General features: G+C 38.5%; 1 protein-coding gene across 1 annotated transcript in view; it reads left to right on the forward strand.

The window, feature by feature from the left end:
• Window positions 1-27,911, forward strand: part of col5a2a (collagen, type V, alpha 2a) — a 60,984-nt gene that overhangs the window by 23,896 nt on the left and 9,177 nt on the right. The window contains exons 2-44 of the mRNA XM_036577461.1: window positions 8,824-9,045; window positions 9,186-9,199; window positions 9,319-9,351; window positions 10,449-10,481; window positions 12,620-12,673; window positions 12,790-12,876; window positions 13,357-13,434; window positions 15,909-15,953; window positions 16,037-16,090; window positions 16,484-16,537; window positions 16,657-16,710; window positions 16,827-16,880; window positions 17,420-17,473; window positions 17,660-17,704; window positions 17,825-17,878; window positions 18,083-18,127; window positions 18,229-18,282; window positions 18,479-18,577; window positions 18,691-18,735; window positions 18,843-18,941; window positions 19,187-19,240; window positions 19,399-19,506; window positions 19,629-19,682; window positions 20,352-20,450; window positions 20,571-20,624; window positions 21,418-21,516; window positions 21,617-21,670; window positions 21,754-21,807; window positions 21,914-21,967; window positions 22,118-22,171; window positions 22,299-22,343; window positions 22,965-23,063; window positions 23,208-23,315; window positions 23,399-23,452; window positions 23,873-23,926; window positions 24,012-24,065; window positions 24,158-24,211; window positions 24,376-24,483; window positions 24,573-24,626; window positions 24,733-24,786; window positions 24,891-25,052; window positions 25,315-25,422; window positions 26,535-26,642. Coding sequence (XP_036433354.1) covers window positions 8,824-9,045; window positions 9,186-9,199; window positions 9,319-9,351; window positions 10,449-10,481; window positions 12,620-12,673; window positions 12,790-12,876; window positions 13,357-13,434; window positions 15,909-15,953; window positions 16,037-16,090; window positions 16,484-16,537; window positions 16,657-16,710; window positions 16,827-16,880; window positions 17,420-17,473; window positions 17,660-17,704; window positions 17,825-17,878; window positions 18,083-18,127; window positions 18,229-18,282; window positions 18,479-18,577; window positions 18,691-18,735; window positions 18,843-18,941; window positions 19,187-19,240; window positions 19,399-19,506; window positions 19,629-19,682; window positions 20,352-20,450; window positions 20,571-20,624; window positions 21,418-21,516; window positions 21,617-21,670; window positions 21,754-21,807; window positions 21,914-21,967; window positions 22,118-22,171; window positions 22,299-22,343; window positions 22,965-23,063; window positions 23,208-23,315; window positions 23,399-23,452; window positions 23,873-23,926; window positions 24,012-24,065; window positions 24,158-24,211; window positions 24,376-24,483; window positions 24,573-24,626; window positions 24,733-24,786; window positions 24,891-25,052; window positions 25,315-25,422; window positions 26,535-26,642 — 3,023 coding nt within the window. The remainder of the gene's footprint in view (window positions 1-8,823; window positions 9,046-9,185; window positions 9,200-9,318; window positions 9,352-10,448; window positions 10,482-12,619; window positions 12,674-12,789; window positions 12,877-13,356; window positions 13,435-15,908; window positions 15,954-16,036; window positions 16,091-16,483; window positions 16,538-16,656; window positions 16,711-16,826; window positions 16,881-17,419; window positions 17,474-17,659; window positions 17,705-17,824; window positions 17,879-18,082; window positions 18,128-18,228; window positions 18,283-18,478; window positions 18,578-18,690; window positions 18,736-18,842; window positions 18,942-19,186; window positions 19,241-19,398; window positions 19,507-19,628; window positions 19,683-20,351; window positions 20,451-20,570; window positions 20,625-21,417; window positions 21,517-21,616; window positions 21,671-21,753; window positions 21,808-21,913; window positions 21,968-22,117; window positions 22,172-22,298; window positions 22,344-22,964; window positions 23,064-23,207; window positions 23,316-23,398; window positions 23,453-23,872; window positions 23,927-24,011; window positions 24,066-24,157; window positions 24,212-24,375; window positions 24,484-24,572; window positions 24,627-24,732; window positions 24,787-24,890; window positions 25,053-25,314; window positions 25,423-26,534; window positions 26,643-27,911) is intronic.

Here is a 27,911-nt window from a genome sequence, read left to right on the forward strand (position 1 = left end):
TCACTGCAGATTAGCCTCTAGTTGCATCCAGGCAATGTAGTCTAATGTTGGAGGGGTGGGGGTTAGAGTAGATCATCTGGAAATCAAGACTAACCACTAGCTCCAAAATGGCAATTTCAAGCTACATACTCATTTAACTTTCCTGGCCAGGTCTCTCACTCTCCCGCAACACAAGCACAGGCTTGTTTTTAGGCAAGATGATAAAGCTTGTTTCCAAACCAGAGGAAACAATGTTCCCAGTACAAATGAGGTTTTGTTAGCCACAGAGTTCACCAGTCAGTAAATCTATTGAAACTATCCGAACACATGGCCTAAGACCTCAGTGAAGCAGCTCGATTGGGCCTAGAGGATGGAGGTTTGGGGTAATTATAGGTTTTGAAGTCATTTAGAAGTACATTTGCTGTGCTGGCAGTGCGGATGACTTGGCATTTCTTTCATGCAGGTTCCATCTTCAAGTACAGTAGAAAGAGGTAATAGGGATGGGTTAAGAACAGGTCTATCAGTAATTATGCGGGGGTGCAGGAAGGCATTTAAAGTTGGGGTTGCTCCAGCATGCATGTATGTGCACTATGATGCTGTACGAAATGCTATGCCAAGTACCTTTTCCCCATGTAAATGAACAGTTTAGATGATTTACATCAACAGACGATGTCTTAGACTAAAAAAAGTATGATTTGTCTATAAATCACAAGGATGATACAGTTACAATAATGTGGGGAGAGATGGCAATACAGCTGTACACTATATTCTAATATACCAACCACTAATTTAAAGGAGAATTTCAGTATTATACATATTTAAATTATTAAGATGTAAATGAGGTCATCCAGTTGTTTAACAGTATTGTAAATTGATTTGTTCAAGAGAAACTAAGTCAGATTCTGGTGGTGATACAAACCAAACATCTGAATGCCTCTTAAATTAACAAACTATTATATATAGTTATTATATGAAATAGTTACAAATACACTGCCCCATGCCTGATACACTGTTTTACTGTAGTTTAGAGCTGAACTTTTGGCCTGAAACATATTTTTTTAATCCACTCATGGTGGCGAAGCACTTGCAGGTTATTGTAAGGCAAAATAGTCCTTTAGAAAGGTGTTTATTTTTTCAGATTTAGAAGATTTTGGATATTGATAATAAGATATTGTGACCCCTGGTTCCTATCACCACGATTGTAAAGAAATCTGAGTCTGTAAGTTCTCTACAAATGAACCAGTTCACATCAAACCACTATGAATGACTTTGTTTATATCTCAACCAATTAATTATGCTAAAATTTTGAAACTTTTGTGGTATACTTATTGAACGTTACATGCGTGTGACTACAACAGTCACAATAAAGCCAAATGTAATACAGTTTTCTCATATATGTACAAAACGTAAACTTCCACCCCCACAACCCTAAGGTAAGAGGTCAGAGGTCAGACTCATGCAGGATTTACATGCAGCTTTGACAGAAAGGCATTTTAAAGCAGACATGAAGTCTCTTTAATGTCCCCCTGCAGCTGTACAGTAACTCATGCTTTTTTTTCCTCTGCAAAAGCAGACACTCTTCTGGGATAAACACTTTTTCGGGAGTCTAGGGATTTTGGCTTTCCAAACCAGACGTGCAGAGCAGTTAGCTAAACCACCACATAATCAAATTAACATTACACATCTGCTAGTGTGTGGACAAAACTTCACCAGGCTCAGCGAGTGAACACTCTCAGAAACACGGCTGTGGCTGGAGCTGGAAAGGCAGACACTATTAACGAGAGTCACTGTTTCCATAAGGTCAGTTTCTAACCTCTAGTATCAGGTCCTGTAGCGAAATCCCTGAGCACAGATTATGAGCATTTCCAGAGTAAAGAGGGAAAAAAATCCTTATCTGAAGCTGCCTGCTCTATTTGACAATCCAGTTCCTTGTTTTCGGCATGGCTTTGTGGAAGTGAGTGGAGCTCAGTGATGGCACTAGACCGTGTTATCTTTTAGCTTTCCTGAGGAAGCTGGAGTGATCAGGTGTGGGACGGCTTGAATCAAATCCAAAGAAAATGAATCCCCTTTCCACTCCCATTATTTTATTTTATTTGGCTACTCCACAGTAAGTGAACTTCTGTTTTGGAATAGCAGAGGTTAAAATATCTTTATTTTTTCGGGTGCCACTCTGACTACACATTAAAATTATGAAAAGTTAATACTATTTGCAGGGGTGCACATTTGGTCTGACCAGTGGTGGTGGGGGGGAGGGGGGGGTCAAAGTCAGAAAGCCTACATACAGCAGTAAAAAAACAAGTTACGCCTACAATTAGAGTTATGATATTTATATCTAATACATAAAATGTCAATAACTAAAAACAAATGAAACAATGTCATTAACAGGAATAACAAAATCATAGATATTCAGAGTACAGATTTAATTTATTGCCTATTATAACAGCATTGTTTTCTTGGGCCTATTGTGGATATCAATGTCCTTTTGAACAGAAGGTGTTGGGGTCTAACCCCACCTGAGTTGTCACTGAAAAGTAGGGCTTGCATATAAGTAGTGTGAAGCTTGTATCCTAAAGTATGCATTTGGTGTAGTGTACTGGGTAAGTCTGCTGCCCTCCACACAGTAGACTGGGGATTGATTTCCCCACCCAGTCTTTGGGCAAAACTCCTAATACTCCATTCACCAACATCTGTAACATGATTAAACTGTATGTGGTTCTGGATAAGAGTTTTGGGCAAATGCATAAGTATCTCACCACTGTGTCACAATTCTTAATCTAATCTGCTTATTGGTATCAATAATTTAGCAAAATACTTTGGTAACAGTTTATCTGGATAGTCCACTTTGGATGCTTTGTAGATACTTAATTTACTTTCAAGTTGCTTTCAATTAACTGTCTACTTAATTGACCATCATTTTCTTTAACTCTAAACCTGCTCTAATCCTAAACCTAACCTTAACCTCAACCCAAAACCTAAACCCAACCCTCACCCTGGTCTAAATACTAACCCTAACCCCACCACTGTTTAGAATCAACAGAGTTTGTTAACAATTTGTACATCTGTAGAGAATCTATAGGGGACTGTAGTGGACTGTCCAAATAAAGGTAGACCAAATACTTTAATAATGATAAATGTGATAAAAAGCTAAAAAAGGAAGGACTATTGATTTATAAGTCAACAAGTGAACACAGTACAGTTCCTTTTGTAGCATACAGGCATCACAGGTCAGTGCTTCTCACTTTTTGTAATTACTGACTACAACTAAACAAAACAACAGTCTCTTTAAGCTTTAATTAGAGTTTTGAATTGTGTAGGAATACATAACAGCTATATAATAATACGTCTCTGGCAGCTCTTTCGCAACCCAGCTGTGTACTGTTTTTGACAGCCATGTCGCGATTCCCAAAATTATACGTAATTCCAAATGGAGAAACGTAATGCCGTATGACATGTACTTCCAAATGGAGGAAGCACACTCCCCCCACCTCCAAAGTTCAGAAACATTCAAAAACACCTTGATATACAGTCTTTATTAACTTACAGAACTGTTTCTGAATGTAAATTGAGCCTGTGTAGGTTAGGTTTTGGTTCTCTCTTCAGGTACCTTTAGCCATCAGTTTCATATCGGCTTGATTAGATGGTTCGACAGATTATTAGTCCAGTTTTTTTTGGTGCTTCCCATGCTACTGCAATGCTGCTCCCATTCACAATCAGAGTTGTTCAGTCAGCTGTCGCAGGTAGTACACATGCAAATTAGGTAAAAGGACAGATGTGGATAATCTACATAGAGGAAATTTATGCTTAAAATGCATCACGTGTAATTAATATTGCTCTCTCAGAGATATATGAGTACCGCAAGTAATGCAGTTCATATTAAGTAAGTAGCTGTATTGTGATTACAAGAATCAAAACTGTAATGTTTTACAATATTTTGTTAAAGTAAAAAAGCCACCACATTACTGTAACACGTTAGTTCGCACCATGTTACCCCCAACACTGAAGACTTTAAAAACAGCAACTCCTGTAAAAATGAACTCACCCAAGTGGACATGGCTAGACTAAGTGAGAGAGAGTTCATTTTTCTGAACTGGGTTGAAACGTGAGGACTTATTCCGAGCATGTTCAGAGAACATGGGAGTTGAGGGGGCTTACCAGCAAACTGGAAAATCAGCATCAGGAGAACCGCTCAGAGGGCCATGCCTCTACTGTCGTCATCGGTTTTAAACATGTCTGTGGAAACTGCAGGGTCTGCAATGAATTAGCAAATGGAGAGAAAGAGTGAGTAACCCCACTGGTGAAGGTTTCAAGACTGCCTTGTGAACTGTGGGTCCTAAGGCATACATTTTCTAATGGACCTGACATCTCTCCTCTTAAATAAACACTTTATAGGGAAACAGCATGTTCCAGATTTGTTGTCTCCAGCTTTGCTTGCCTTCCTCTCTGTCGCATTTTACTAATTCTAGTGTACCTTCTCTCTTGCTTTCTGACTGCCCATCAGTTATTTGGGATTAGGTGTTAGTTTGCTTTGTTTTTTCTCTGTTAAAATGGAAAAGAATTTAGCAATGTAAAAGTTAGCAAAGGTCAAAGTTAGGCCTTGAGGTTTAACCTAAATGTTTCTATTTTTTTAAGATGGGGGGATGCATTTAGGCCACCAAAGGTGCATTCATGAGCAAGTTATTTAGTTTTAGATGTATTCTGACTTCTTTTGTGAATGTAAATGTAAAATGTTAAACCCAAAAATCCTGTTAAACTACTACAAAGGCCATTTCTGAACATGTGGGGGCCTTAAGTTACATCCTACAACCCCAATCATATTCTTTTGTATGCAAGAATAGAGCAAGAATGAATGCTTATCAAGATTTCTGCATAATTCAGCCATTAAGGTGTAACCAAAGTCATTCAGCTTAATGACTCAGATGTCTTTACCGTGGTGGTGATAGAAACCAGGGGTCACAATGTCTAGATCACAAATATAACCATTTTATTTACTATTCAAAACCACCAGTGAACCAACATGTGTTTTAGTTTTTATGTGTAGTCTTATATGTCGCTGCTGTTGGAAGAAAACCTCATATCTCCATTTTATGTCGTTTGACATAATTTGAAAATGCCTGTTGTCCTTTATAGTGTGTATAAATTGCATGATGAATGGACCAAAAGAAACGGGCAAAATTACTTTCCATTGACTTACGTTAAAAGTAAAGTAGGTTTTTTCCTTCTTCTGTAAAGTTACCATTGTGGAGATACTAGGTTTTCTTCCAACAACAGCGTAATGTTAAATAATGATAAACTACAGACTATTTTACCCGATAATGCCTTACATATATCACTCCACCATGAATGGGTGTTAAAAATACATTTTAGGCCAAAATTTAACATGTAAAAACATTCAGTGAGGAAGCTTTCATTGGGATTGAATGCTTCGGATGTCTGGTTCCTATCACCACCACTATAAAGAGATCTAAGTCGGCAAGTTTCTTTGGAGCGGAGCATTTTAAATCAAACTACTCTGAATTACTTTGATCACATTATTCATCTTTTAATTATTCGGAAAGTTTGAAAAATCAGTAGAATTCCCCCTTTAAGATGGAAACAATGCACTGACTCACAGATTGTAAAACATCAGGAGCAAATTTATATATAAAATAAGTAGGCTTGAGTAGGCTTAGTGCCTTGGTGTGGGCCTTCGCTTGTCCTTCCTGGGAGGCTCCTGCCATATGTTTTTTCTCAAATACAAAGGAAAAGACCTCCCTCTGGTACTTGGAATGACTCACACTAACAACATGCCTTCCCTTCAGGCCAAAGGAAATACAAGCGAGTCCACCTTCATATGTGAGAAAGAGCCGTTCACTGTGAGCCTATGATACATTAATTTCATGTATTTTTATTTAAATATCTCCAGCCGTGGACGTGTCTTGTCAGGACACACTTAAATATGATTAAATGGCCTCATCTGCCCATGGCTATGTGATTTATATGCTTGTTTGATCTGGTTCCCAGAGTGAATAAGAGATATGCCTTCCTTATCAGTGTTGTAGAGTGAACAGGAATCCATGTAAAGGTCTGTGTGAAATGTGCTCTGTTTGAACGGCTCTAATAAATGTTTTTCTCTTTCCACTGTCACAGACTTCTAATATAGATAATAATGGCATCAGATTTTATTGAGTCAAAGGTTAATCAACTACAGTCGTATGCAAGTTTGAATACACCCATGGAAAATGATGTTTTGATGATTTTATTGATTCTCCAGGTTTAAGTGCACATTTTTCATTAATAAAACACACAAGAATAAAACATAAAATATAAAATGTGCCAAAACTCTGCACAGGCCACATTTTATGTTATTTTTTCCCAATATATAAATTATAAATTTAGCAAATAAACAGTTTCTGTCATTCACCAATGTTTTCTTATTTGGAATTTGTTCTTAGGCAGGAATTTACACACCCTCAAGAGCACAAAACTACGAACAATTCTACAGTTTAAGAACACGTCATGAATCTGACGTAGACTTTTCCTTAGGACCTTTCTCAATAGCAAATTCCTTAAATACGTAGGAAGATATTGGTGAAGGAGGCCCAGTAATTATGCATTTAAATGTGCAGAAGAATCTTCAATCAACAAAACGTAATCTGAGCAGGGGCGCCAAAACTTTTGCACATGCCTGTATTTTAAATCACATTAGCTGCAGTAAGTAGTATTTATGCTTAAAATACAAAACAAGAGGCCACAACTGAGTAACTCAGTCAGATAAAAGGGTTCCATGTACTACCAAAGAAATAGCAACAATAGTGTAATAGTGGAACCCCTTTTGGTTCTATTTAGACCCTTTTTTAAAAAAAATACTCTTTAAAGAACTATGTACAACAGCTTTTCCGTCATAAAAACCGTATGCAAATGCACACAAAGAACCATTTATGCATTCAGATGTTTTTTTGAGGCTTCACAGTTCCATACGTTGCCATTGCCTTTACTTAAGAACCCTTGAAGAACCCTTTTGAAAGGGTGTACAGGAGCGACTGACTGACAAATGAAGTGGCAGTGAAGGATTCTTTGAGCAGTGCCATAGAAGAACCATTTTTGGTTTCCTAAAGAACTGGGTGTGACGGCAAAGAACCTTGTTAAAGCGTAAGGAACTTTAATGTAAAGGTTCTTAACGTTATGTCTTTTCCTAGAACCTTTACATTATGGAAAGGCTGTTTAAACTTTAGAAAGGTAAAAAAAAGGTTCTTCACACTCACACAACTCATTTCCAAAAAAAAGGTTCTCTAAAGAACCATCCACTGAATTTATCATTTTTTAAAAGAAACTTAGAAATGGTTCTTCTGTGGCTCCATGCAAAGAACCGTTTTTGGCTCTTAGTTGCTGTCGTTTTTTCCAATACTGACTTTTTCAAATGTCTGTCTTTTGTCTGTCACCTAAAAAATCTAAACAAGCACCCATTTGGAGGCTCCAATAAAGTCTACACCATTTGTTGTAGGTGTTCGTTGTTCAAACGAAAGCTTCTTTAGAATGATGCCATAAAAACACTTGGTTTCTTAAAGCACCTTCCAATGGATGGTTTTGAAAATACCTTTAAAAAAAATACATGCTAGGGTGTCAAGATATTAAGAAACATTTTAAAGTTTTAAGAACTTTCACATAAACATTCATGTAAAGCTTTTCAATTGTACTTTTAAGCCTAGAACCATTTATGAACATTAATTTTTATGGGTGCACCAAAAGAGTCAGTTTACCTTCCTGCATCCCACGCTTTTCATGTAAGCTTCATTTTAAACATGGCTTACTGAGAAAAATGATTCATTTGTTCACCACCAGGGCTGCGTTCGGTCATCCTCTGGGGGACAGCTGCCTGTGAGTGCGGCCAGATTTGCAGGAGTAGCGAATATTTCTGTGGTAAAGGTTCCAGTGAAGGTAGTGCAGGAAGCTCATGGATGCCACCTGCTGTTCATCTATGAGTGATGGAAAGTTTATTACCTATGAAATCTAAAGTGTGTTTCTCGCTTATACAGGTCAGCAGATTCTGTGTTTTGTCACCCAAACATGTATCTTCATAATTTTTTCATTTTTTTTTCTATTTCAGTTGAGCACAGCAGCTGCCCTTTACATTGTATGCAATGTATGTAATGGATAGGCCAATAGAAATGCCCCAAAACTGCTTAGAATAAAGGTGTCTTCTCCTGTCTCCTTTGGAGATATCTGTGTTTTTTGGACAGCAACAATTGTGTAGGACTGCCATTGCACATGCCAAAGCTCATGGTACCAGCACTACTTTAGCATTTTCTGGGTTGTCTCAAATCTTACTGTGATTTTAACAACTGTATGGGAACAATAGGTGATATTCTGTATAAAAGAAATACCAAATGAATAAAATTTCAAAAAGTTCATGGACTTTTATTACTTCAATTTTTAATAAAAAGTTAATAAGCGCTAATGGCAGAGAAGCTGCATGTTCCTGCTGTGAATCTGCCTCAGTCTTTGGAGAGAATGAGCTCATGTCTACCCATCACAGGCTTTAACCAGGGGGGTGGGGGATTAGGGGGGCACATTTTCCAGTGAATCCCCTTCCACACATAATCATACGTGAATTGAATTGAGGTCAATACAGTTCAGGGTTAGCTTTAACCATACCTGCCAGCCAAAAACATAAAATATATAAATATTTAACACTTATTCACACATATCAGTTGAACCGGTAACACAGTTTTACTTCATTTTCCAGAAATGACACGGAATAAAATATGAGCCTTCATAAGTGGTTCATATAACGTTTAAATAAAAATTGTGTTTTAGAATTGATTACAAAGAACATCTGCTCACCTCAGGCTTTTATTTTTGCTGTAGGAGATGATTTGAGCTGCATGGAAGATGGTCAGATTTACACAAATCGAGATGTGTGGAAGCCCGAGCCGTGCCGGATCTGTGTGTGCGACAGCGGCACCATCCTGTGTGACGACGTGCAATGTGAAGAGGTGACCAACTGTGAAAAGGTTGTGATTCCTGATGGCGAGTGCTGTCCAGTGTGCCAGAACATCAACACAGACACAGACATCAGCAGGAATGACGGTATGAACCACACTAACATTAACATTAATGAACACATAAGCAAATATAATACTGCATTTTTTAAAAACAAAACTGAATGTATGGTTTGATGACTGACTTATGAACATGTACTCATCTGTGTATGTTTTTTACATTTTCAGACAGAATCCTAAAGGTAACCTTTATAACTTGCTCTCTACTTAGTCTTCAAATTCAGAGAACACAATGTTATTCTGCAGTGCCTTGTATTTTGTGGTAAATTTAAGACATTCCTCTACCATAATCTGATTTCAGGGTCAGAAGGGTGAACCTGGAGAAGTTCCAATTGTACGTATAAAATTGTATAACATTATAATAGTATAATTTATCTGTATTGTCTCACTGATTGCATTAAAGCTGAAAATTTCAAAATGTGGTAATGTTTTTTCGCCTGCCTAGAAATTGTTCTATGAGGATAATAACTCATAAGATAATATGAGTTGAGTTGAGTTGAGTTAAGTTAATGAGTTGAGATGAGGAGAGGTTAGTTGAGTTGAGGTTAGTTAATATGAGTTGAGCTAATATGAGCTAATGTTAGTTAATGAGTTGAGGTGAGGAGAGGTTAGTTGAGTTGATATGAGTTGAGTCAATATGAGTTGAGGTTAGTTTATATGAGTCGAGTTGATATGAACTGAGGTTAGTTAATATGAGGAGTTAATGAGTTGATGTGATATGAATTGAGGTGGGTTGAGTTGATATGTGTCGAGCTTAGTTAATATGAAATGAGTTAATGTAAGTTGAAGAACATTGATGAGTTGAATTATGAATTGAGGTCAATTAATATAAGTTGATATGAGTTGAGTTTAGTTAACATGAGTTGAGTTGATATGAGCTGAGGTTAGTTGCTGTGAGTTGGGGTTAGTTAATATGAGTTGAGTCAATATGATTTGAGGTGGTTTATTATGAGTTGAGTTGATATGAGTAGAGATTAGTTATTATGTATTGAGATAATGAGTTGAGGTCAGTTAATATGAGTTAAGTAAATAAAGTGAGTTTATGAGTTAAGGTTAGTTAACATGAGTTGAGTTAATATGAGTTGAGGTGAGGAGAGGTTAGTTGAGTTGGATTGTTATAAGTTGAGTTATTGAGTTAATATGTTTGGTTAAAATTAGTTGAGTTGATATGAGTTGAGATTAGTTCATCTGAGTTGGGTTAATGTGAGTTGAGGTAAGTTGATATGAGTTGAGTTATTTAATTGATTATGAATTGAGCTTAATGAGTTGAGTTATTATGAGTTGAGGTTAGTTTACATGAGTTGAGTTGATATGAGTTGAGGTATGAGTTAATATTAGTTGAGTGAACAGATTGAGTTGAGTTAATACAAGTTATGTTGAATTGAATTGAATTGAATTAAATTTAATTAAACTGTATTTAATGTCTTACAGGTCACTGGACTACCAGGAAGACCAGGACCAATGGTAAGCCTGTATAATTGAAACATGTCAATTTCAATCTATGCAGTTTAACTGCAAAATTACATTACTTGCATGAAAATAATCAAACAGATAATTGTATTTGTTGAGACACATGGTGCTTTTTACTATGTAATCATGTTTCTCAACCCTGGTCCTGGAGTACATCTTTCCAGTGTTTTAACCTGATTGTGTGCCCTGGGTCTAAGGCTGGTAGTGGGCTGTACAGGTCTAGTCGAAATCCAGAAAATCAGTACAGTGCAAATTACACAGGCCTTAGCAAGCATGGACAGAGGTAGTCTCAACTAAAATCAGCAAACCCAATGACTAAATGCACAAAGTCTACAGGAAATGGCAGACAAAACCTTTGTTTTAACAAAGGCTCTCACACTGTGTTAAAACATGCCATCAGTCAGTGACTCCCAGCACTGGTCCGTGTCTCTGAGCTCAGCATCTCTTCTTAGCAAAGAAGCCTACATTGGCCCTGTAGGGCCCCACTTAGGACTTAACTAATGGCCCACAATAGGCTGCCTTCACAAGGCCCATAAGATTTTGCTCACTGGCAAATTCTCCAGCTCAGTTGGCCACATTCCAGAATGGTGGTGCAGGCCCAGTGTGGGCTACTCCATAAAGGGCCTGTGTGTGTTTTTTGTGGGTTTGCCCAGGTTTGTATTGTTCAGTCAGCCCAAAATAGTCCAGTGGAGGCATTTTTGCTGGGTCTACTGCTGCATTAAATGAAATCTTCAAAATTCTTGAACATTTACACAGAGAAAGGCAACCAAACGGAGCCAATCTGAAGTCTTTAAGATAAACATCTGGTCCCTCAGCTAAAGTTACTAGCCTACTCACATCATACCTTTTAGCTAGCAAATGGTGAGTTCATGAAGTTAAACTGTCCCATCTTATGTCACTGATATACGGAAAGCCACATCAGTTGTTATAGCATATAACTCAACGCCAGAAAAAACTGATGTCACCTGAAACAGGTGTTATGTCAACTTGACAATGCTGAGAAAAGTCTTTATGACAGATGAAATCTACGCAATGAGCCCGTATAAATGTTTGTCAGTTGTTATGAGAAGCTTATGTAGGTGTCATGTAGCCTACTCTGCACTACGGTGTGTAAAATGAAAACATACCCTGAATTGCAAGTGAAAAAAGCCTAGATAAGCCCATGCATTAAATCCCCCTTGGTCCTTTTCTGCATATTTTGAAGTTTTTCTTGCTCCAACACACTTAAACCACCTAATCAGCTAATTAACAACATTTTCTTGAGTTGAACTGAGCGTTTTAAGCAGGGAAACTATACAGGGCAAGGTGCTCCAGGACTAGAATTAAGAACCATTACCATGTAACAGAGGTCACTCACAGGCGGATCACGGTCCGAGTCTGGACCCAGATGCTGTCCTATGCGCACCTAGACCTACAACCAATAAACTATGGAGAATTCTTTCATTTTGATGAGGTGGTCCTATTTTAATTGGCTTAACTTTTCTACCCTTTATGGCGCTGCATTAGCAGCCCAAGAAACTCACAGACCAATTGCATGCGTTGTAAGTATGTCAGGTGTTGCTACTCAGCCAATCAGATCTGTGCATTACGATGAGCACAGAGACTGGAGTGAATGTCACACACCCAGGGGAGGGACGAGGGAGAAGCAAATGTTGTTGAAATATGACTGAACTGTACTTTATTTGATTTGACATTCAACAAGACTGCATAAGATGTTGATATAACTACTAGGCTACTTCAGTTTACAGTATATGGAACTGAATCATGATGCAAGTTAGATATGATGATGTTCCGGACCTTTGCTTGAGGAAATATACTCTAACTGGACCTTACTGAATTTTAATTAAAGACCCCTGCCATACAACATTCCTCAAACAGCTCAGTCAATTTATTTAGTCCTCTTAAACACTAGATGGCAGTACAACACCCTGCATGCTCATTTTTCCTGGTGAATTTACCAAGTGCTTGTTTATTATCAGTAATCTACTTGTATATAATAGTATTGGATCATTATAACTTGGTGAAAGACTGTAATTTGAGTAGTAACTGTAATCAGAGAATGGTGCTCTGCAGTGTGGTTCTCAAAATATCTGTGTGTTACTGAACTGTCTTACCAATCTCTAATTAAACAGGGACCACCAGGAGCACAGGGAACCAGGGGAGACCGTGGACCCAAAGGAAGGCCTGTAAGAAACAACAGAGATATTTCTCGTTCTATGTCATGGCAGCATATGCTAAATCATAAATGGTTTAGGCACGCACCATTGTTTATAATAATGTACTTTTAATGCCTTGTCTGTAGGGTCCAAGAGGCACTCCTGGGTACGATGGAGAGCCTGGTGTCCCAGGACAGCCAGGAGAGCCAGGTCCACCAGGCCACCCCCCTGGAGTGAGTACAGTACTCAATAACAGCTCAATAAATAAACGATACTCCTCAGTTGATAAGAAATGGCCGCCCAAGGCCCAAGTCCACTGTGTGGCTTCATATAGCAGTATACCTTTGGGAAATGTCTGTTGTAATAACTTTAGATTTTGCCTGGGAAAGTCTGGGACAGTTGAGTGACATGTCAGAAGTTTTCTTGCTAAGTCAGTTCAACCTGAGCACTCCTGAGAGACTCAACAAGAGTTCTATACTGCCACAAACCCCTGGCAGGCTGCAAAGAAATAATTCTGCCTGAAATAATTCAGTCAATCAAAATGGACAACAACCACTGCATGGAAAGTGAGAGGACGAAGGGAATTTCAGGCCAGTTATGTAAATTCATGCCACAAAGATACTTTTGGCTGCTGATTCTTAACTTTCTGAGGAGCCGAGCATCAGATATTTAGAATCTTGTTGAAGCCTTTCTCTTTGTCTTTTCTCTCTTAGGGTCAGCTGTCCTCGCAAATGGCTGGAGGATTTGATGGAAAGCTAGCAGGCCAACATTCCATGATTCCTGGACAAAGGGTAAGGGGCAGTGACACAAACAATGCAGTTTAGTCTTAATCCATGATTCGGGAATCATGACTTTTAGAGCTAGGCCTTCAATTTGGACCATATATCTCAAAACATAAGGGAAAAACATCTCTATGATAATGCTAATTTCTCTTCTAAGGGATTCTAGCAGTGTGTTAGTGCTAAGCTAACAGCGATGAATATTTTTCGGCCATTCTAGATTAAACAGTGACATTTGAAGCATTATGGAATATAGAGCTGCCGCCGCTGTTTTTCATTTCTAACAACAGTCAGCGACATCTCTACTTCCAGAAGGCCTAGAGTGACTTCTTCCCTCCTGAAACTGGTCCCACCTATTGGAAATCGAAACATCATTGGTTGATTCTTTTGTCACTTCGTAATCACGCTGATGGTTAATCTACCGCCTCGGATCTTCTCTTTACCTCTTAAAGGCTTAACTAATAGAAAAGCTCGCTTAGCTACATCTACCTTATCTACATCTTCCTTATTGGTCAATTTTCCACATTTTAAGAATTTAACCCTTCTGTTTCCATCAGAAAAACTTAATTAAACAAGAGTACTGCTGTAATACTTACAACTTCCTGAGTTCAATACAAGCATATAGAAAATTACAGAAATACTAAGAATTACAGATGTACTCTTTAGTTCCCAGAAATCATTAGGCCTTCTCTGAAGGCCCAGCAGGCCCTGAGGGTTCACCTCTGCTTATTTGTTCTCATGGAACTGTTAAAAAAACTGTTGAGAGTGTTAATTTGAGTATATAATAATAATTTCATAATAATATGAAACATTTGATTTTGGTAGCTACACCTAGAGATGGGTACTCAGGTCAGTGGCTCAAACTAAAGTGACATATTGAATGACTAGTGACTCAGACTCACTCTGAAATGACTCAAGATCTACAATTCAGAGGAAAAACACAAGCAACTGATTAAATTAAGATTACCACCTTTACAGTTTTAACTTTTTGTTTCCAGCCTTACGTATGTGACTTTGTCTGTCAGTTTTACTGCGGTCATTACTGCATTGCCATTTTTCAGTGGCATCAGGTTTGACATGGCTTCAAATAACAAGTCTTTTATTATAGAAACACCTTCAGTCTGATGGACAGAAGGGTACAGTAAACACAGGCTGCATCCCAAATCCACATACTACTGTACTATACATACTAAACTAATGAATGGACTTCAAATGGTGGCTAGTTTTGACATACTATGTAGTATGGTAGTGTGTGGTTTAGGACACAGCAACAGCAAGTATGCTTGCTAACTCACTAGCTATTATATTTTAAGCTGTCAGCTTATCTATCTGATGTCTTAGTATGATACAGATTATATTCCTTTGAAACTTAGTAAAGTTTCAGCTGGATTACTTTTCATACTACCTAGCTGGCTTACATGCTATATAAACTTCAGACTAACTGAAAGTTTTAAGTTCTTTTAGTTCTTACCGTTTCCTTTAAACACAGCGTTTACTGCACATAACGCTTCTGTTCTGTCCTTTACACTGAAGAATTTTCAGTAACACTTTCTATGAATGTCACCTTTGTAACCATCTATAAACACATTCATAACATGTTATAATGCATTCATAAGACATTATAAACATAGCTATAAATATTTATAAAAATGTATTATACATTATAGCCATGTTTGTTATGCATTATTAATTGTTAACATAATACATCATAAGTACTGATTATAACAAATTATAAGAGCTCATAAGTTGTATTTGTCCACTCTAAGTAAAGTGAAGCGTACTGTACTAAAGCCTCCTCCAGTGTTCAGAGTGAGGCTTCAAGCTGAAGTATTTACTGAAGGATTTACTGAATCACTAAAACATACACAATAAAGCACATTACAGGCTTCAAATGTCAGAGTTTAAACTAGAGCTGCCATCAGTGTTTTACCCAATGTGGGAAAGGTAATGTACACCACCGTTAGCTTGGTATTTGTTTTTACTTTACGCTCTCCAAGCTGGGACTGACTTCTTTGGCACTGACATTATAACATGTTATTAACACTATTTATAATGCATTATATTAACAATTCATAATGTATAATAAAGATGGCTATAAAGTGTAATTCGGTGTAATTCTTTTTATAAATATTTATAACCATGTTTATAATACATACATTATAACATGTTATAAATGTGTTTATAAATGCTTACAAAGGTGACATTCAGGCTGTTAGAAGTCATGTGGAACATGACAGGTGTTCAGTAAGGGATACTTTTTGTACAAAGCAATATCTGCGGCTAATATCAAGACAAAATTCTCTACTAAAGACTTGAGACTGGAACCCAGTGATTCGAAAACAGACTCAGACTCGGACGCATGAATCAACTTGTGAACAAATCTGCTCACATCTGATCTATCTGAAGAAAGGTGCTTAGGACAGAGACAACAGGTAATGGCGACGAGTACTATTCTAATAGTCATCTAATAATACTCATCTTTTTAGGGGGAGGCAGGTGCAAGAGGACCACCTGGGCCCAACGGTCTACCAGTAAGTGTGAATTTTTACATGATAAACACAAGATGAAAATTGTCAATGGTCACCACATCAACTTTTCCATTAACTCTTCTTAGGGGGCACCAGGTCCACAAGGAGCCCCTGGAGATGCTGGAGAGACTGGACCAATGGTGAGTGAATTGTTTGCAATTCGACACAATCATCAGCCAGAATTAAGAGAAAAAATGCAAAAAACAACAACTTTGTGGTAGTTGTGGTTTCCAGTAAAATATACTTTCCCAGAACTGAACTCCGTAGTACGTTACTAGACTACTTGCCATGTTAGCTTTAAGACCAGCTTGGCTGTAACTTGTTCATTTGGCAGAGACAGTGGAGATGACAAAAAGAGTCTAGTAGACCTCATACTGTAAATAGAATTAATATAAAAAGCAACTGATAAGAGATAACAAAGCCCTACACAAGCCTCCAGTATATTAGTTATCACACTGAACTTTTTTTTTTTTCATACTTTAGCCATAAACTTCTGATCAATCAACAAATCTAACTCCTGTTCTGTTCTACAGGGTCCTTCTGGGGCACGAGGACCTGATGGCCCTCCAGGGAAGCCAGGTGAAGATGTGAGTACAGTCTTTGCTGTTTGTGAATACTGCTTGTCTAGGGCGGGTAATGTCCACAAAAAGCAGTAAAGAGCATAAGCAAGTGATAAAATTAATGAAGTTTCAATCTCACCTCGTAGGGAGAGGCAGGAACGGCAGGAGGTGCAGGAGAAATCGGATTCCCGGGATCTGCGGTAAACAGCATTCTGACCAAATCTACATTAAAAAATATGAAATTTACTACATTGTAGATATTTTTAAGTTTTCAGTCAGTTTGTAGATATTACTTTAAAATTACGTCTTTGTTTAGGGAGCCAGAGGGTTTCCAGGGACACCAGGCCCTCCAGGTCTGAAGGGTCACAGAGTGAGTACATTGTTCATTTCTCTTTACCCTTTAATCTAACCATCACAGCAGCAAGCGCTCTTCAAATTCAGCTCTGCAAAATCATTTTTCGGCTCCTGTCAAGGCAGCTTAACAGCCCTCTCATTCTCAATGGCTGAAATTGGGCTAATCAATAGTGTTATTTCCCCTTTACCAAACACACTTGAGTCTTCAATATATCATTGAGTTTGTGTCATTTGTCTTGCACCATCTGTCTGAACCGCAAAAGAAGCACTTCAGGCAAGTCCACACATTTAGAAATGAATGACAGTCGTGATCGTGTGAATCTTTCAGCAAACTACAGAATGTTTTTTCAAGCTTCACACATTCGAGGTCTATAAAATCTGTGAAACCAGATGAACGCTAACTAACAAAAGCACCATGTCAGCCATTGTCTGAGCCACAATTCAACAGCACATCATGGTGTGCCCCCTGGTGGCTGAATGTGCAACTAATGTTCCTTAATCATGTTTGACATAAAGCTTTAAGCTTGATTCTGACAATGTTTTGTCTCATTTTAGGGACACCAAGGTCCACTTGGTCCAAAGGGAGAACGTGGAGCTGTTGGATCAAAAGTACACAGCTTTGTTTAAAAGCTCTTTTCCTTCTGATTTGTTTTTCAATCATTACTCTGGCCGATTTAAAATTAAATTATGCGTATTGTCTAAATGTCATGTCTTTGTTTATGTTATGGTCTAATATTGTCCAACATATTTGCCCAAAGTCTGCCTGTTCTGACATTTTACTTGTCTTAACCTTAGGGTGAATCTGGCGGGACTGGTCCACTGGGCGCACCTGGCCCCATGGTAAAGTGAACAAATACTGGTCACAGAATAATTGAATCTGCTAGTGGTGCAGAGATTTAGAGCATTTTTTTATGTTTCATAATGAGATAAAAGCTAAAGATGAGGTCTTTCTAATTGTAGGGCCCAAGGGGAATGCCAGGAGAGAGGGGACGCCTAGGGCCAAGTGGGACACCTGTAAGTACAAAGATGCAAAACATTAAGAAAAAATATATAACAAACATCAAGAAAATCGTTAATTAAAACTCGTATCTTGTGTCACGTGAAGCTCAAGCAAATTGCTTATTCCAGAGTCTCATGTTTGCCATGACAAAATTATCTAGAACTGTACATTTGGAAACAAACATATTGCACTCATATTAATACTGAATTCTTTTTCAGGGTATGCGTGGTACTCAAGGAAACGTTGGGAAACCAGGTCCAATGGTAAGACACCAGCTAATCAGTTAATCAGCAGTTGTACCATCTTTAAAATCCAAAAGAGGTTTTAAATTGATAATAATCTTTGAACTTTCAACCACATAAAGGGTCCTTTGGGTCTTAGTGGACCACCTGGGTATCCAGGAGCGCCAGGTATGAAGGTAAGCCATGAAAAAACCAAGAACATCTACTTTACTTCTACTCAAATTCAGCCTCGAATCTGGAATGTCTTCAAATTGTTGTTAGTCTGTTTTCTCTTTTATTTGATTCCAAATGAGCACAATTTAGATGTTGTGTCTTTGGTACTGTTTATTAATAGAAAACATAAACATTCAAGCTGTGATCTGTGTTTGATAGGGACAACCAGGACCTACAGGAGTTAGAGGCCCTGAGGGACCACAAGGACAGAGAGGAGAGACCGGTGCACAGGGCAGACTCGGACCAATGGGCCTACAAGTCCGTACTCATTTCTTATGTCACGTTTCACTCATAGCTGATGTTTTGTGCTCAACCAAGCCAATTTGCTTTTATGTGACGCGTCTATTTGAATCTAATTTGGAATAATATAGGGTCCAATGGGTGTTGATGGAGGTCCAGGAACCAAAGGTCCAGTGGTATGTAAACGAAAAGCATCCATAATTACAATGATGTATTGTGATAGACACTGTTGAACATTATGCTGCACCACAGAATCATTAGAGCCTATGGTCCTTTTCTCCAGGGCAGTGTTGGGCCACAGGGGCCTGTTGGTTTGCTTGGTCCACCTGGCCCTCCAGGACCTCAGGGAAGCACTGGCCAGCCTGGGATTAAAGGTTCAGTGGTAAGATCTTCCTAATGCATCCTGAAGTATAAAATATAGTCCATTCTCATATTTGTAATCTTATATTTAAAGGTCCAATCAAGAATCCATGTAACCTACTGAGTTTACGTCTGTAGTTGTGGTGTGGTCATTGTGCCGTTTCACATATTTCAAACTGAGGCAATAAAACAGCTATTAGGGTCAGATGTAGATCCCTGTTGAACCTCAAAGGGGTTTCTTAGATTCACCCCTATCTCTATTTTCAGGGAGATGTTGGTGTTCCTGGATTTAAAGGAGAAGCTGGACCTAAGGGAGAACAAGTAAGTTGTGACGATGATCAGACTAAATATGGGTTTGTTGAAGGAGACTAAAGAAAAGTGAGGTCGAAATAAAGCCGCTGTCTTCTAATGACAAGCTTAAGAGGATAAGCTTGTTATTTTCTGTAGGTGTAAGATAATGTCTGAACTCTATAACGCAGGGGCCCCCAGGAGCACAGGGAGCGATCGGACCTCAGGGAGAGGAGGGAAAGAGAGGACCTAGAGGAGATTCTGGGTCTGTCGGCCCACCTGGACCTGTTGGCGAGAGAGTGAGTCAGATTTCCTCTTCACTCATTATCTCATGTCAAATATTGTATTTATGTGTAGTATATTACCAGTGGTAGTCACATAAAATCATGCTTTATGTTTTTTTTTTTCATTAATATTTCAGGGAGCTCCTGGAAATCGGGGTTTCCCTGGTCAAGATGGATTACAAGGAGCCAAGGTAAGTACATGATCAAAATGTGGGTGCAGTTTGCTGAGCGAAACAACGAAAAGCAATTTTGATAACAATTTATTTTGAGTGGTCCCTTGTAGATGATTAATAAGCTAAATTTATTACATTAATTTAAATCAAATACATTTAAATTAAATTAATTTTATTAATTAATGAGCTAAATTTCCTTCAGGATCAATAAAGTATCTGTCTATCTATCTATCTATCTATCTATCTATCTATCTATCTATCTATCTAATAAACTCTTAACAGATCATCAGTAACACATCATCAACATATCAGTGAAGTATCAGTAGTGAATCATCTGAATACACTGAAGTAAATATCTTGTAGATGTTCTGTTGATAGATTACTTACATTGAGTAGATGTTATTGTTAATATGTTACTTCCATTACGCAAAACCTAACCCTCACCCTGGCCCTAATCTTAAACCTAACCTTAACCTCAGCCCAAAACCTAATCTTAACCCTCTCCCTGGCTGTAATCTTAACCCTAACCTTAACCTCGACCCAAAACCTAATCCTACTCCTCATATTCTTTTTATATATTTCATGTTTTTTGACGTGTTACTGAGAGTCCGTTGGGTGTTTGTTTCATCTAAAAAGCACCACTCAAAATAAAGTGTCACTGTAATTTTTTCTCTATACTCTTCTAAGGGTGCACAAGGTGACCGTGGTATAACTGGAACACCAGGCCCCAAAGGTTCCACTGGAGATCCTGGAAGAACCGGCGAACCGGGCCTGCCAGGCGCAAGGGTAAAACATAAACAAGTTTACTGACTCGTCTAAAACACCTGCTCATCTAAATCATCATACATCTCACAGTATTCATTTTACATATCCATGTTTTGACATTCTGGATCTTGTTTATTGTAGGGTTTGACCGGTACTCCTGGAGTCCAAGGTGCTGAAGGAAAGCCAGGACCTCCGGTATGTTTGAACAATATTTCACAGCCGTAACTGGCAGGATATTTACTGAGGTACATTTAAGAACAGACTACTAACATCACATTCATTGGATGTAATGGCAGCAGGAAAAACTTTGTGTAATTATTCTTTATGAATAGCATAGAATAGCAGGAATAGCACAGGATTTACACTTTATTGAAAGCACATGCATAAGCGTTGAATAATGTATTTATAAAGCAATAATTGAGTATCTGTGAACAGTTTATGCCAATAATCACAAGAGAATACATGGTGCTTTATGAAGTAAATGACTTTTAAAGTGATGGGCGTTTGTTCTATTTATAAATAGACAAAGGCCAATTTAAAAACACCAGTTCTACATATTTTACTGGACAAAAGCACTATTTCTAGTCTCCTTAATAGATATGTTACCCAAAATAATGTAGCATAAATGTGTAACTGTAATAATTCCATTACTTGGGAATTATGCTTCACTGCAATGTTATAAATGAAATGTCTGTCATTTTAGTTTGAGGCACTTCACAGCCATACAATGTCATTTACTTCATAAAACATCATCTACTGTTTCTTGCATAGACATTTTTTTTTTATAAATGATCAAGAATTGCTTTAATAATATGGGATAAATATGTTATTCAATGTTTATAAAGTCCCTATATCGGTAAGCTTCAAATAAAGTGTTTCATCAAGTTTCACTTCTGTAATTTTCCAATTTATAAATAACAAAAAATATCATATTGCTTTTACCTTTAAAACAACTGAAATTAAGTGTAGTTTTCTGTGCTTCATGTAGGGTGCAACAGGTGAGGACGGACGCCCTGGGCCTCCAGGGCCTACTGGAACTAGAGGTCCAGCAGGGTCAATGGGACTTCCAGGCCCCAAGGGCTTCAGCGTAAGTCAAGACTTTTTTTGTTACAATCACTTTTCACATGTCCATGTTTTCATAGTGCTCTCATTCTCTGGATCTAATCGGATATTATGGTGTAATTCAGGGGGATCCAGGAAAAACTGGTGAGCAAGGGTCACCAGGTGCTCCAGGGCAGAGGGTAGGTAACAACAGTAGCTGCAAAACTGTTCAACAAGTCATGACAAAGGATATATTAGTAATCATGTAATGACATTCATGTAGGGGGCACCTGGGAAAGAGGGAGAAGTTGGTCCACTAGGTGCAGCTGGTCCTCCTGTAAGTGCTTCTTTTTACTTCAGCCTTTATTTCTTTGAATTTTTTGCACTGTACTGACATCAAAGCCAGCGATACCAGTATTAAATGTTTCATCTCCGTAACACAGGGACCAGCAGGCGACAGAGGAGAACAGGGACCTCCTGGAATGCCTGGCTTCCAGGTGAGCTGTTGATTATAACTGCTTCTTGGCAAGGGTTCAAAGTATAAAAGAGATTTATTCTTTATTATATTCGAGATACTACTGTGTATGTAACATTTCACTGTTAAAGACATTACTGAGTATGCAAACCTCTTTATCCTTGTGCCTCAGGGATTGCCAGGACCACCTGGTCCAGTGGGAGAGACGGGGAAACCCGGTGATCAGGTAAGATTATGCAACGAATGAAATGTATCTCAAATCCATTCAATTAAATCCACTGTATCAGCTGTTTGACAACATAGACTCACTATTTTAAACGGGAAACGTATAATTTTTGTATGCTTTTGTTTAGGGTATCCCTGGTGATGGTGGCCCAGTGGGACAAGTTGGACCAAGGGTAAGTTTGCCCGTTAAAAAATGCACTTGTATTGCAAACTATCCTGCTCTGAAACTGACTGGGGTTCATGAGTATGGCTCAAGTTCGGTTCACCATGTGTTGTCTATGGTGGAAGTTTATGGGCAAACGCAGCTGATCACATTGAAATACATGAAAACAAGTTGTGTAACACTTTACCTGAACTTTGCTCCATGACATTGACATAAGCATGACATAAACATGTCATGGAAGATGTCATGTGCTGTAACGACTTGTTCTGACAGATTATGTCTGATGATATAACAGTCATGTTACTATTAATGGTAATTGTCATGATGCCATAATGTTGCTAACTAGAGCACATAGCAAAAAATGAGCATGTGACAAAAGCCATAACAAAGATTATGACACCTGTCATGACAATTAATGGCAATTGTAACATGACACTGTTATATTGCTGAAGAAAATCTGTCATGAAATCTGCCATGGCTATGTCACTGTTATCTAACAGGGTTCAAGTAACATGTTACCACAAGTTGAATGGCCTATTGAGACATTAGCGGCAGAAAACCTTGCACATTTCAAAATAAGAGTGGAAAAAATTGCCAATATATAAGTTTTAATGATATGTATGTGTTACAGGGAGAGCGTGGAACTCCAGGAGAGAGAGGAGAGCTTGGGCCTCATGGATTGCCAGGAGCCAAAGGTATCCCAGGAGCACCTGGACCAGATGGGCCAAAGGTAAATGACTTGCGAAGCATTCTAATTGCATCATTAATGTCTCTGACTCATGTCTAGTACTATTCAGCTGTAAGTGTTTCAATCTGTAACATCAAGTCTTGTAGTCCTAAATGTTAGCAAGCTAATACAGTACATTACTCACAGGGAAGTCCTGGACCTCCGGGTGCTTTGGGTGATCTGGGACCTCCAGGTCTTCAGGGAATGCCAGGAGAGAGAGGAATCTCTGGTCCACCTGGTCCTAAGGGTGAGCGAGTAAGTACAACGTCAACATGAGTCACAAGTGAAGTAGATATGCTACATGCAGACATATTTATTGTTTCACATCATATTTACAGGGGGCAGTAGGAGAGAAAGGAGCAGAGGGAACTCCTGGAAATGACGGCGCAAGAGTAAGCTTGACACACTTATTCCTCAGTTCATCATCAAGTATTCTAGATCATTATTCCACTGAAAAAATCATTTTTATAGTGCAGTAACTAAGGCAAATACAAGACTGCAGAGTGAACCTTGTAGCTTTATCAAATAAAGGTCACAACCCTCACTGCTGATCATGCAGATCAAGCACCTCCGACATGTTATTACTTAGCTGTCTAGAATAAGCGACCAACACTGACTACGAAGAACTTGGCACTGGTGTCGAAATGTGGATGTTGGCAGTTCGGGTGAACAATTGTGAGGGGATTTTTTGGGAGGCTTGCATTAGCTTGTCTAACCACAGATACACATGAGGAGCTTAGCCCTCAGGGCATTTACTGTTTTCTTTTAATAGCAGGATCATCTTCTAATACAGTGTTCTATGTCTATCACAGGGGCTTCCAGGACCGCTTGGTCCTGCAGGGCCCCCTGGCCCAAGTGGTGAAAAGGTAAGCAGATTTTCTACATCTGAGATTTTCAACTATTGTTAACAACATTGTTATTCAAGCAGAATCTAACACATCCTCTTAACAGGGGGAGCCTGGCCCTAAGGGACCACCTGGACCTCAAGGATCAAGAGCAATGCCTGTATGTCAGCTGTTAAGCTCCAAATACACACATTATTACACAAACTAGGCTATAGATTCACATTTTCATAAATATTATCCTTGGACTTTTAGGGAGCACGTGGTGAGCCTGGACCGACGGGTGCTGTTGGCTTTCCTGGACCACCTGTAAGTTCATTTATTTAATCAATTATTAATTGTACTTTTAATTATAGCCTGTGTAGATTGCAAGCAGAATGTCATTAATTCCTTGCCGTCTCAATATGGTTTAGTCCAGTAAATGAAGACAAAGTGACTGTGGTTGGCATTATGCTATTCTTATCAATATTCAGGGTCCAGATGGTCAACCTGGAGTAAAAGGAGAACCAGGTGAGCCAGGACAGAAAGGAGATGCTGGATCTCCTGGACCCCAGGGCTTGGCTGGACCTCCAGGGCCTGTGGTAGGTGACAGAAATCTCACAAATGGAATTTGTACCCAACAAAGTCCAAGACAACATCTGAAAGGTCATGCCTGGATGTGTTTTTATAGGGCACAGTTGGTGTAGCGGGACCAAAGGGTGGAAGAGGAACACAAGGAGCACCTGTAAGTGAAGCTACTTATTAGCCATCCTCATAGTTTTCAGATGTTAGATCTTCATCGCTTGTAGGTTTGTGCTAGAACGTTCAAGCTAAAATGCTTCATTCTTCAGGGCCCCACTGGCTTTCCTGGATCTGCTGGAAGAGTCGGTCCACCGGGTGCAACTGTGAGTATCCTTTGTCATTAACACAAGAGATGAAGATTTAGTTTCCTTAAAATACAAAAAATATTGACCTAGTCAATGAATTTGTGGAACTTTCTGTCATTCAGGGTCCTATTGGTCAGCCTGGGCCCATTGGCTCTCCTGGGAAAGAAGGCCCACCTGGTCTTCGTGGAGACCATGGACCACCAGGACGCCAAGGAGAAAGAGGTCCACCTGGGCCTGCTGGAAGCCCTGGAGACAAGGGAGACCCTGGGGAGGATGGACCAACAGTAAGCATTCCAGCAGCATAATACTTTATCTAAAAATACTAAGATTAAATACTAATAATAAATTATTGTTAGTGAAGCTAGCAGAAGCCAGTTAGCACTTTATATCATTCAAGTATATATATGTAAATCTTGGTAACTTGTCCCCATACAGTGTTACTTACCTTAGTCCCATTAGCGTTTTGGTCAATTAGCACTTTATTATCTGCGTTTCAATAAAATAAAAAGGAATAGAGATAAATACAATTAATTAATTTCTGTGAAGGGTCCTGATGGTCCACCTGGCCCTGCTGGAACAACAGGGCAAAGAGGAATTGTGGGTCTTCCCGGACAGAGAGGAGAGCGTGGAATGGCAGGGTTACCAGGGCCAGCTGTAAGTATCCCGTACATTGTAGAGAACATTAATGAATGAAACATAAATGTGCCTGTTTTCATAGTCTTAAAGAATAAATCATCAGTGTTGGGGAAGTTACTCAAAAAGAAGCCACCCATCACAAATCACTCATTACTTTGCTCAAACTGTAATGGAATTTCATTACTTATTACTTCCTAGAAACAGTAATCTGGATACTCATTACTTTACTTTGATGTTACTCTCTAAAACCCACGCAAATCAGTACTAACTGGAGTAACACAAGTAACGAAAGTAAAGTAACATTACATGCTGTTGTGAAGCCTGTAATGTCATTCTAAGAATTTAAATTATAATGTGTTACACTACTTAATTTCATGAAAAAATTAATTACATCATTGTAGCTACCATTCCTAACATCTAGGGTAACACTTTATTTGAAGGCTACCTGCATAAGGACTTTCTAACACATGAATATGTATTGAATTGTGTACTTATAAAAGCAATAGTTGAGTATGAATGAACAGCTTATGCCATTAATTGCAAGATGAAATAGGATGTTTTATGAAGTAAATGTAGTAAGCTTTTTAAGGTGTTGACATAAGGGTGGTAGGCATCATTCCTTTTGAAACACATTAAAAAACTGAACTTTTGTACTTCAAAATATGTACAACTGAGTGTTTTTATCTAGGCCTCTGCATAGCCTTGTATAAGCTCATCATTTGAGAAGGACATAGTTATAACAGTGTTATAAATGAAGCAAACTTCAATTTGTAAACTTCAAAATGTGCATCACTTCAATTTAAGGTCCCTTATGTCAGTACAATGTTATTTACTTCATAAAACATCTTCTGTCATCTAGCGATTTATAACATAAGCTGTTCATAAATACTCAAGTATTGTTTTTTAAATACATTATTCAATGCTTAGTCATATGTAATGAAGTCCTTCTGTAGGTAGCCTTCAAATGAAGTGTTACCAATTCGAGTTATGCTTCACATGAAAACAGCCCAGTATACATAAATATTGTTGATATACTGTTTTTAATTTTATGAATGGCATAAAAGACATGGAAGGGACTAATTGCCTTTGCAGGTCTTCCTCACATATTTCAATATGTCTATCTTTTACAGGGTCCTCCAGGAAAACCCGGATCACCAGGGGCTCCAGGAGACAAAGGCCCCCCTGGCCCAGTTGGAACACCAGGCGCTAATGGACCTCGAGGCGATCCTGGTCCTGATGTAAGTTTAACAATTATTCACTCCCTAAAATGAGCTGAGATGCTCCACTGCTTTAAAACAGCTCTCTGAATACAACATATTGTGTTGCTTGATTACACATTCATCTTTTTGGCAGTTCTTCATTCAGAATAGCTTGCATTTTAACTACTTTTAGGCCCCATTCTCGCCTAGCATAAACATATGCTTTGGGTGATCATCATTATAAGTGGACAGTGCTAAGTGCAAGTTTGAGTGGGCTTCCAGTGCATTCCGATGACTTTAATCACCAACAGAGGTGGTCAGGGACGCATATGATTGCATAAAATTGTAGTGTGAATAGTAAAGCGTCCCAGTTCAGTCCCAACAGCAGTTTAGAACAGTCTAATTAACGCCATCATCACAGCAGGGATGGATGGAGCTAAGCAGTTTTTCTTCATCTGCTCTCCTGTCTGTTTATCAGATGCATTAGCTGGAGATGCGTTCAAGACGCATGGAAATGTCAGGTGTAAACAGCTATAATAATCATAATCCGCTTGTGATCAAATCACTCAAGATGTCAACACTGGGTATGCAGCGTTCCTGTGGATCCTTAAAACATCTTAAAAAAAAGTCTAAAAATGGATTTTAAAAGGTCATAAATTTTTATTATTAGCTGTATTAAATTCTCTGATCCAGGCCAATTTTACTGGAGAGGGTACTGGCTACATTGAGCCTGATCCAGACCCAGTCTTTTGTTTCTTTTGTGCTTTATTTGCTCCAGTCTGGTCCACATCTTGAAGCAGTGAGGCAATTTGGGAAACAAGCAAAGCAGTCTAAGTATCTGCAGAGTGGAGTTATTTTAAGGTGGAATTTAAGACGTAGTGTACTCTGTACTAAATAAAAGCATATTTAATATTAGCTGACTTTAGTCAAAGTTTGGGTAAGTAAAATGTGAGCATGCAGTGATTAAACTTCTAATCTGTTTTCTGCCCTTAAATGCGAGCGTACACCATTAAATACCAAAAATGAAGTAATTTAATAAAGCAATAAGCCACTGGAGTTTGTGATTTCACTTACTGTGATTTTATCACTGGGAAGGGTGTTCTAAACTATGATAATATACACAATTTTCAGAATTGACTGGACTGCTGAATGAGGAGAAGAACGTTTGGTTGCCCATCGCTGTATATTGCGGTCATTTCACAAAGTTTTAAACGTTTTGTCATATAATAATGAACATATGATAACTCAGCACTGTTTAATGCAAAAAACCTTCATATTATAAGTACTTTTTGGTCACCAAATAACCAA

The sequence above is a fragment of the Colossoma macropomum genome, unplaced genomic scaffold (assembly GCF_904425465.1).
Source record: "Colossoma macropomum unplaced genomic scaffold, Colossoma_macropomum, whole genome shotgun sequence".
NCBI lineage: Eukaryota > Metazoa > Chordata > Actinopteri > Characiformes > Serrasalmidae > Colossoma > Colossoma macropomum.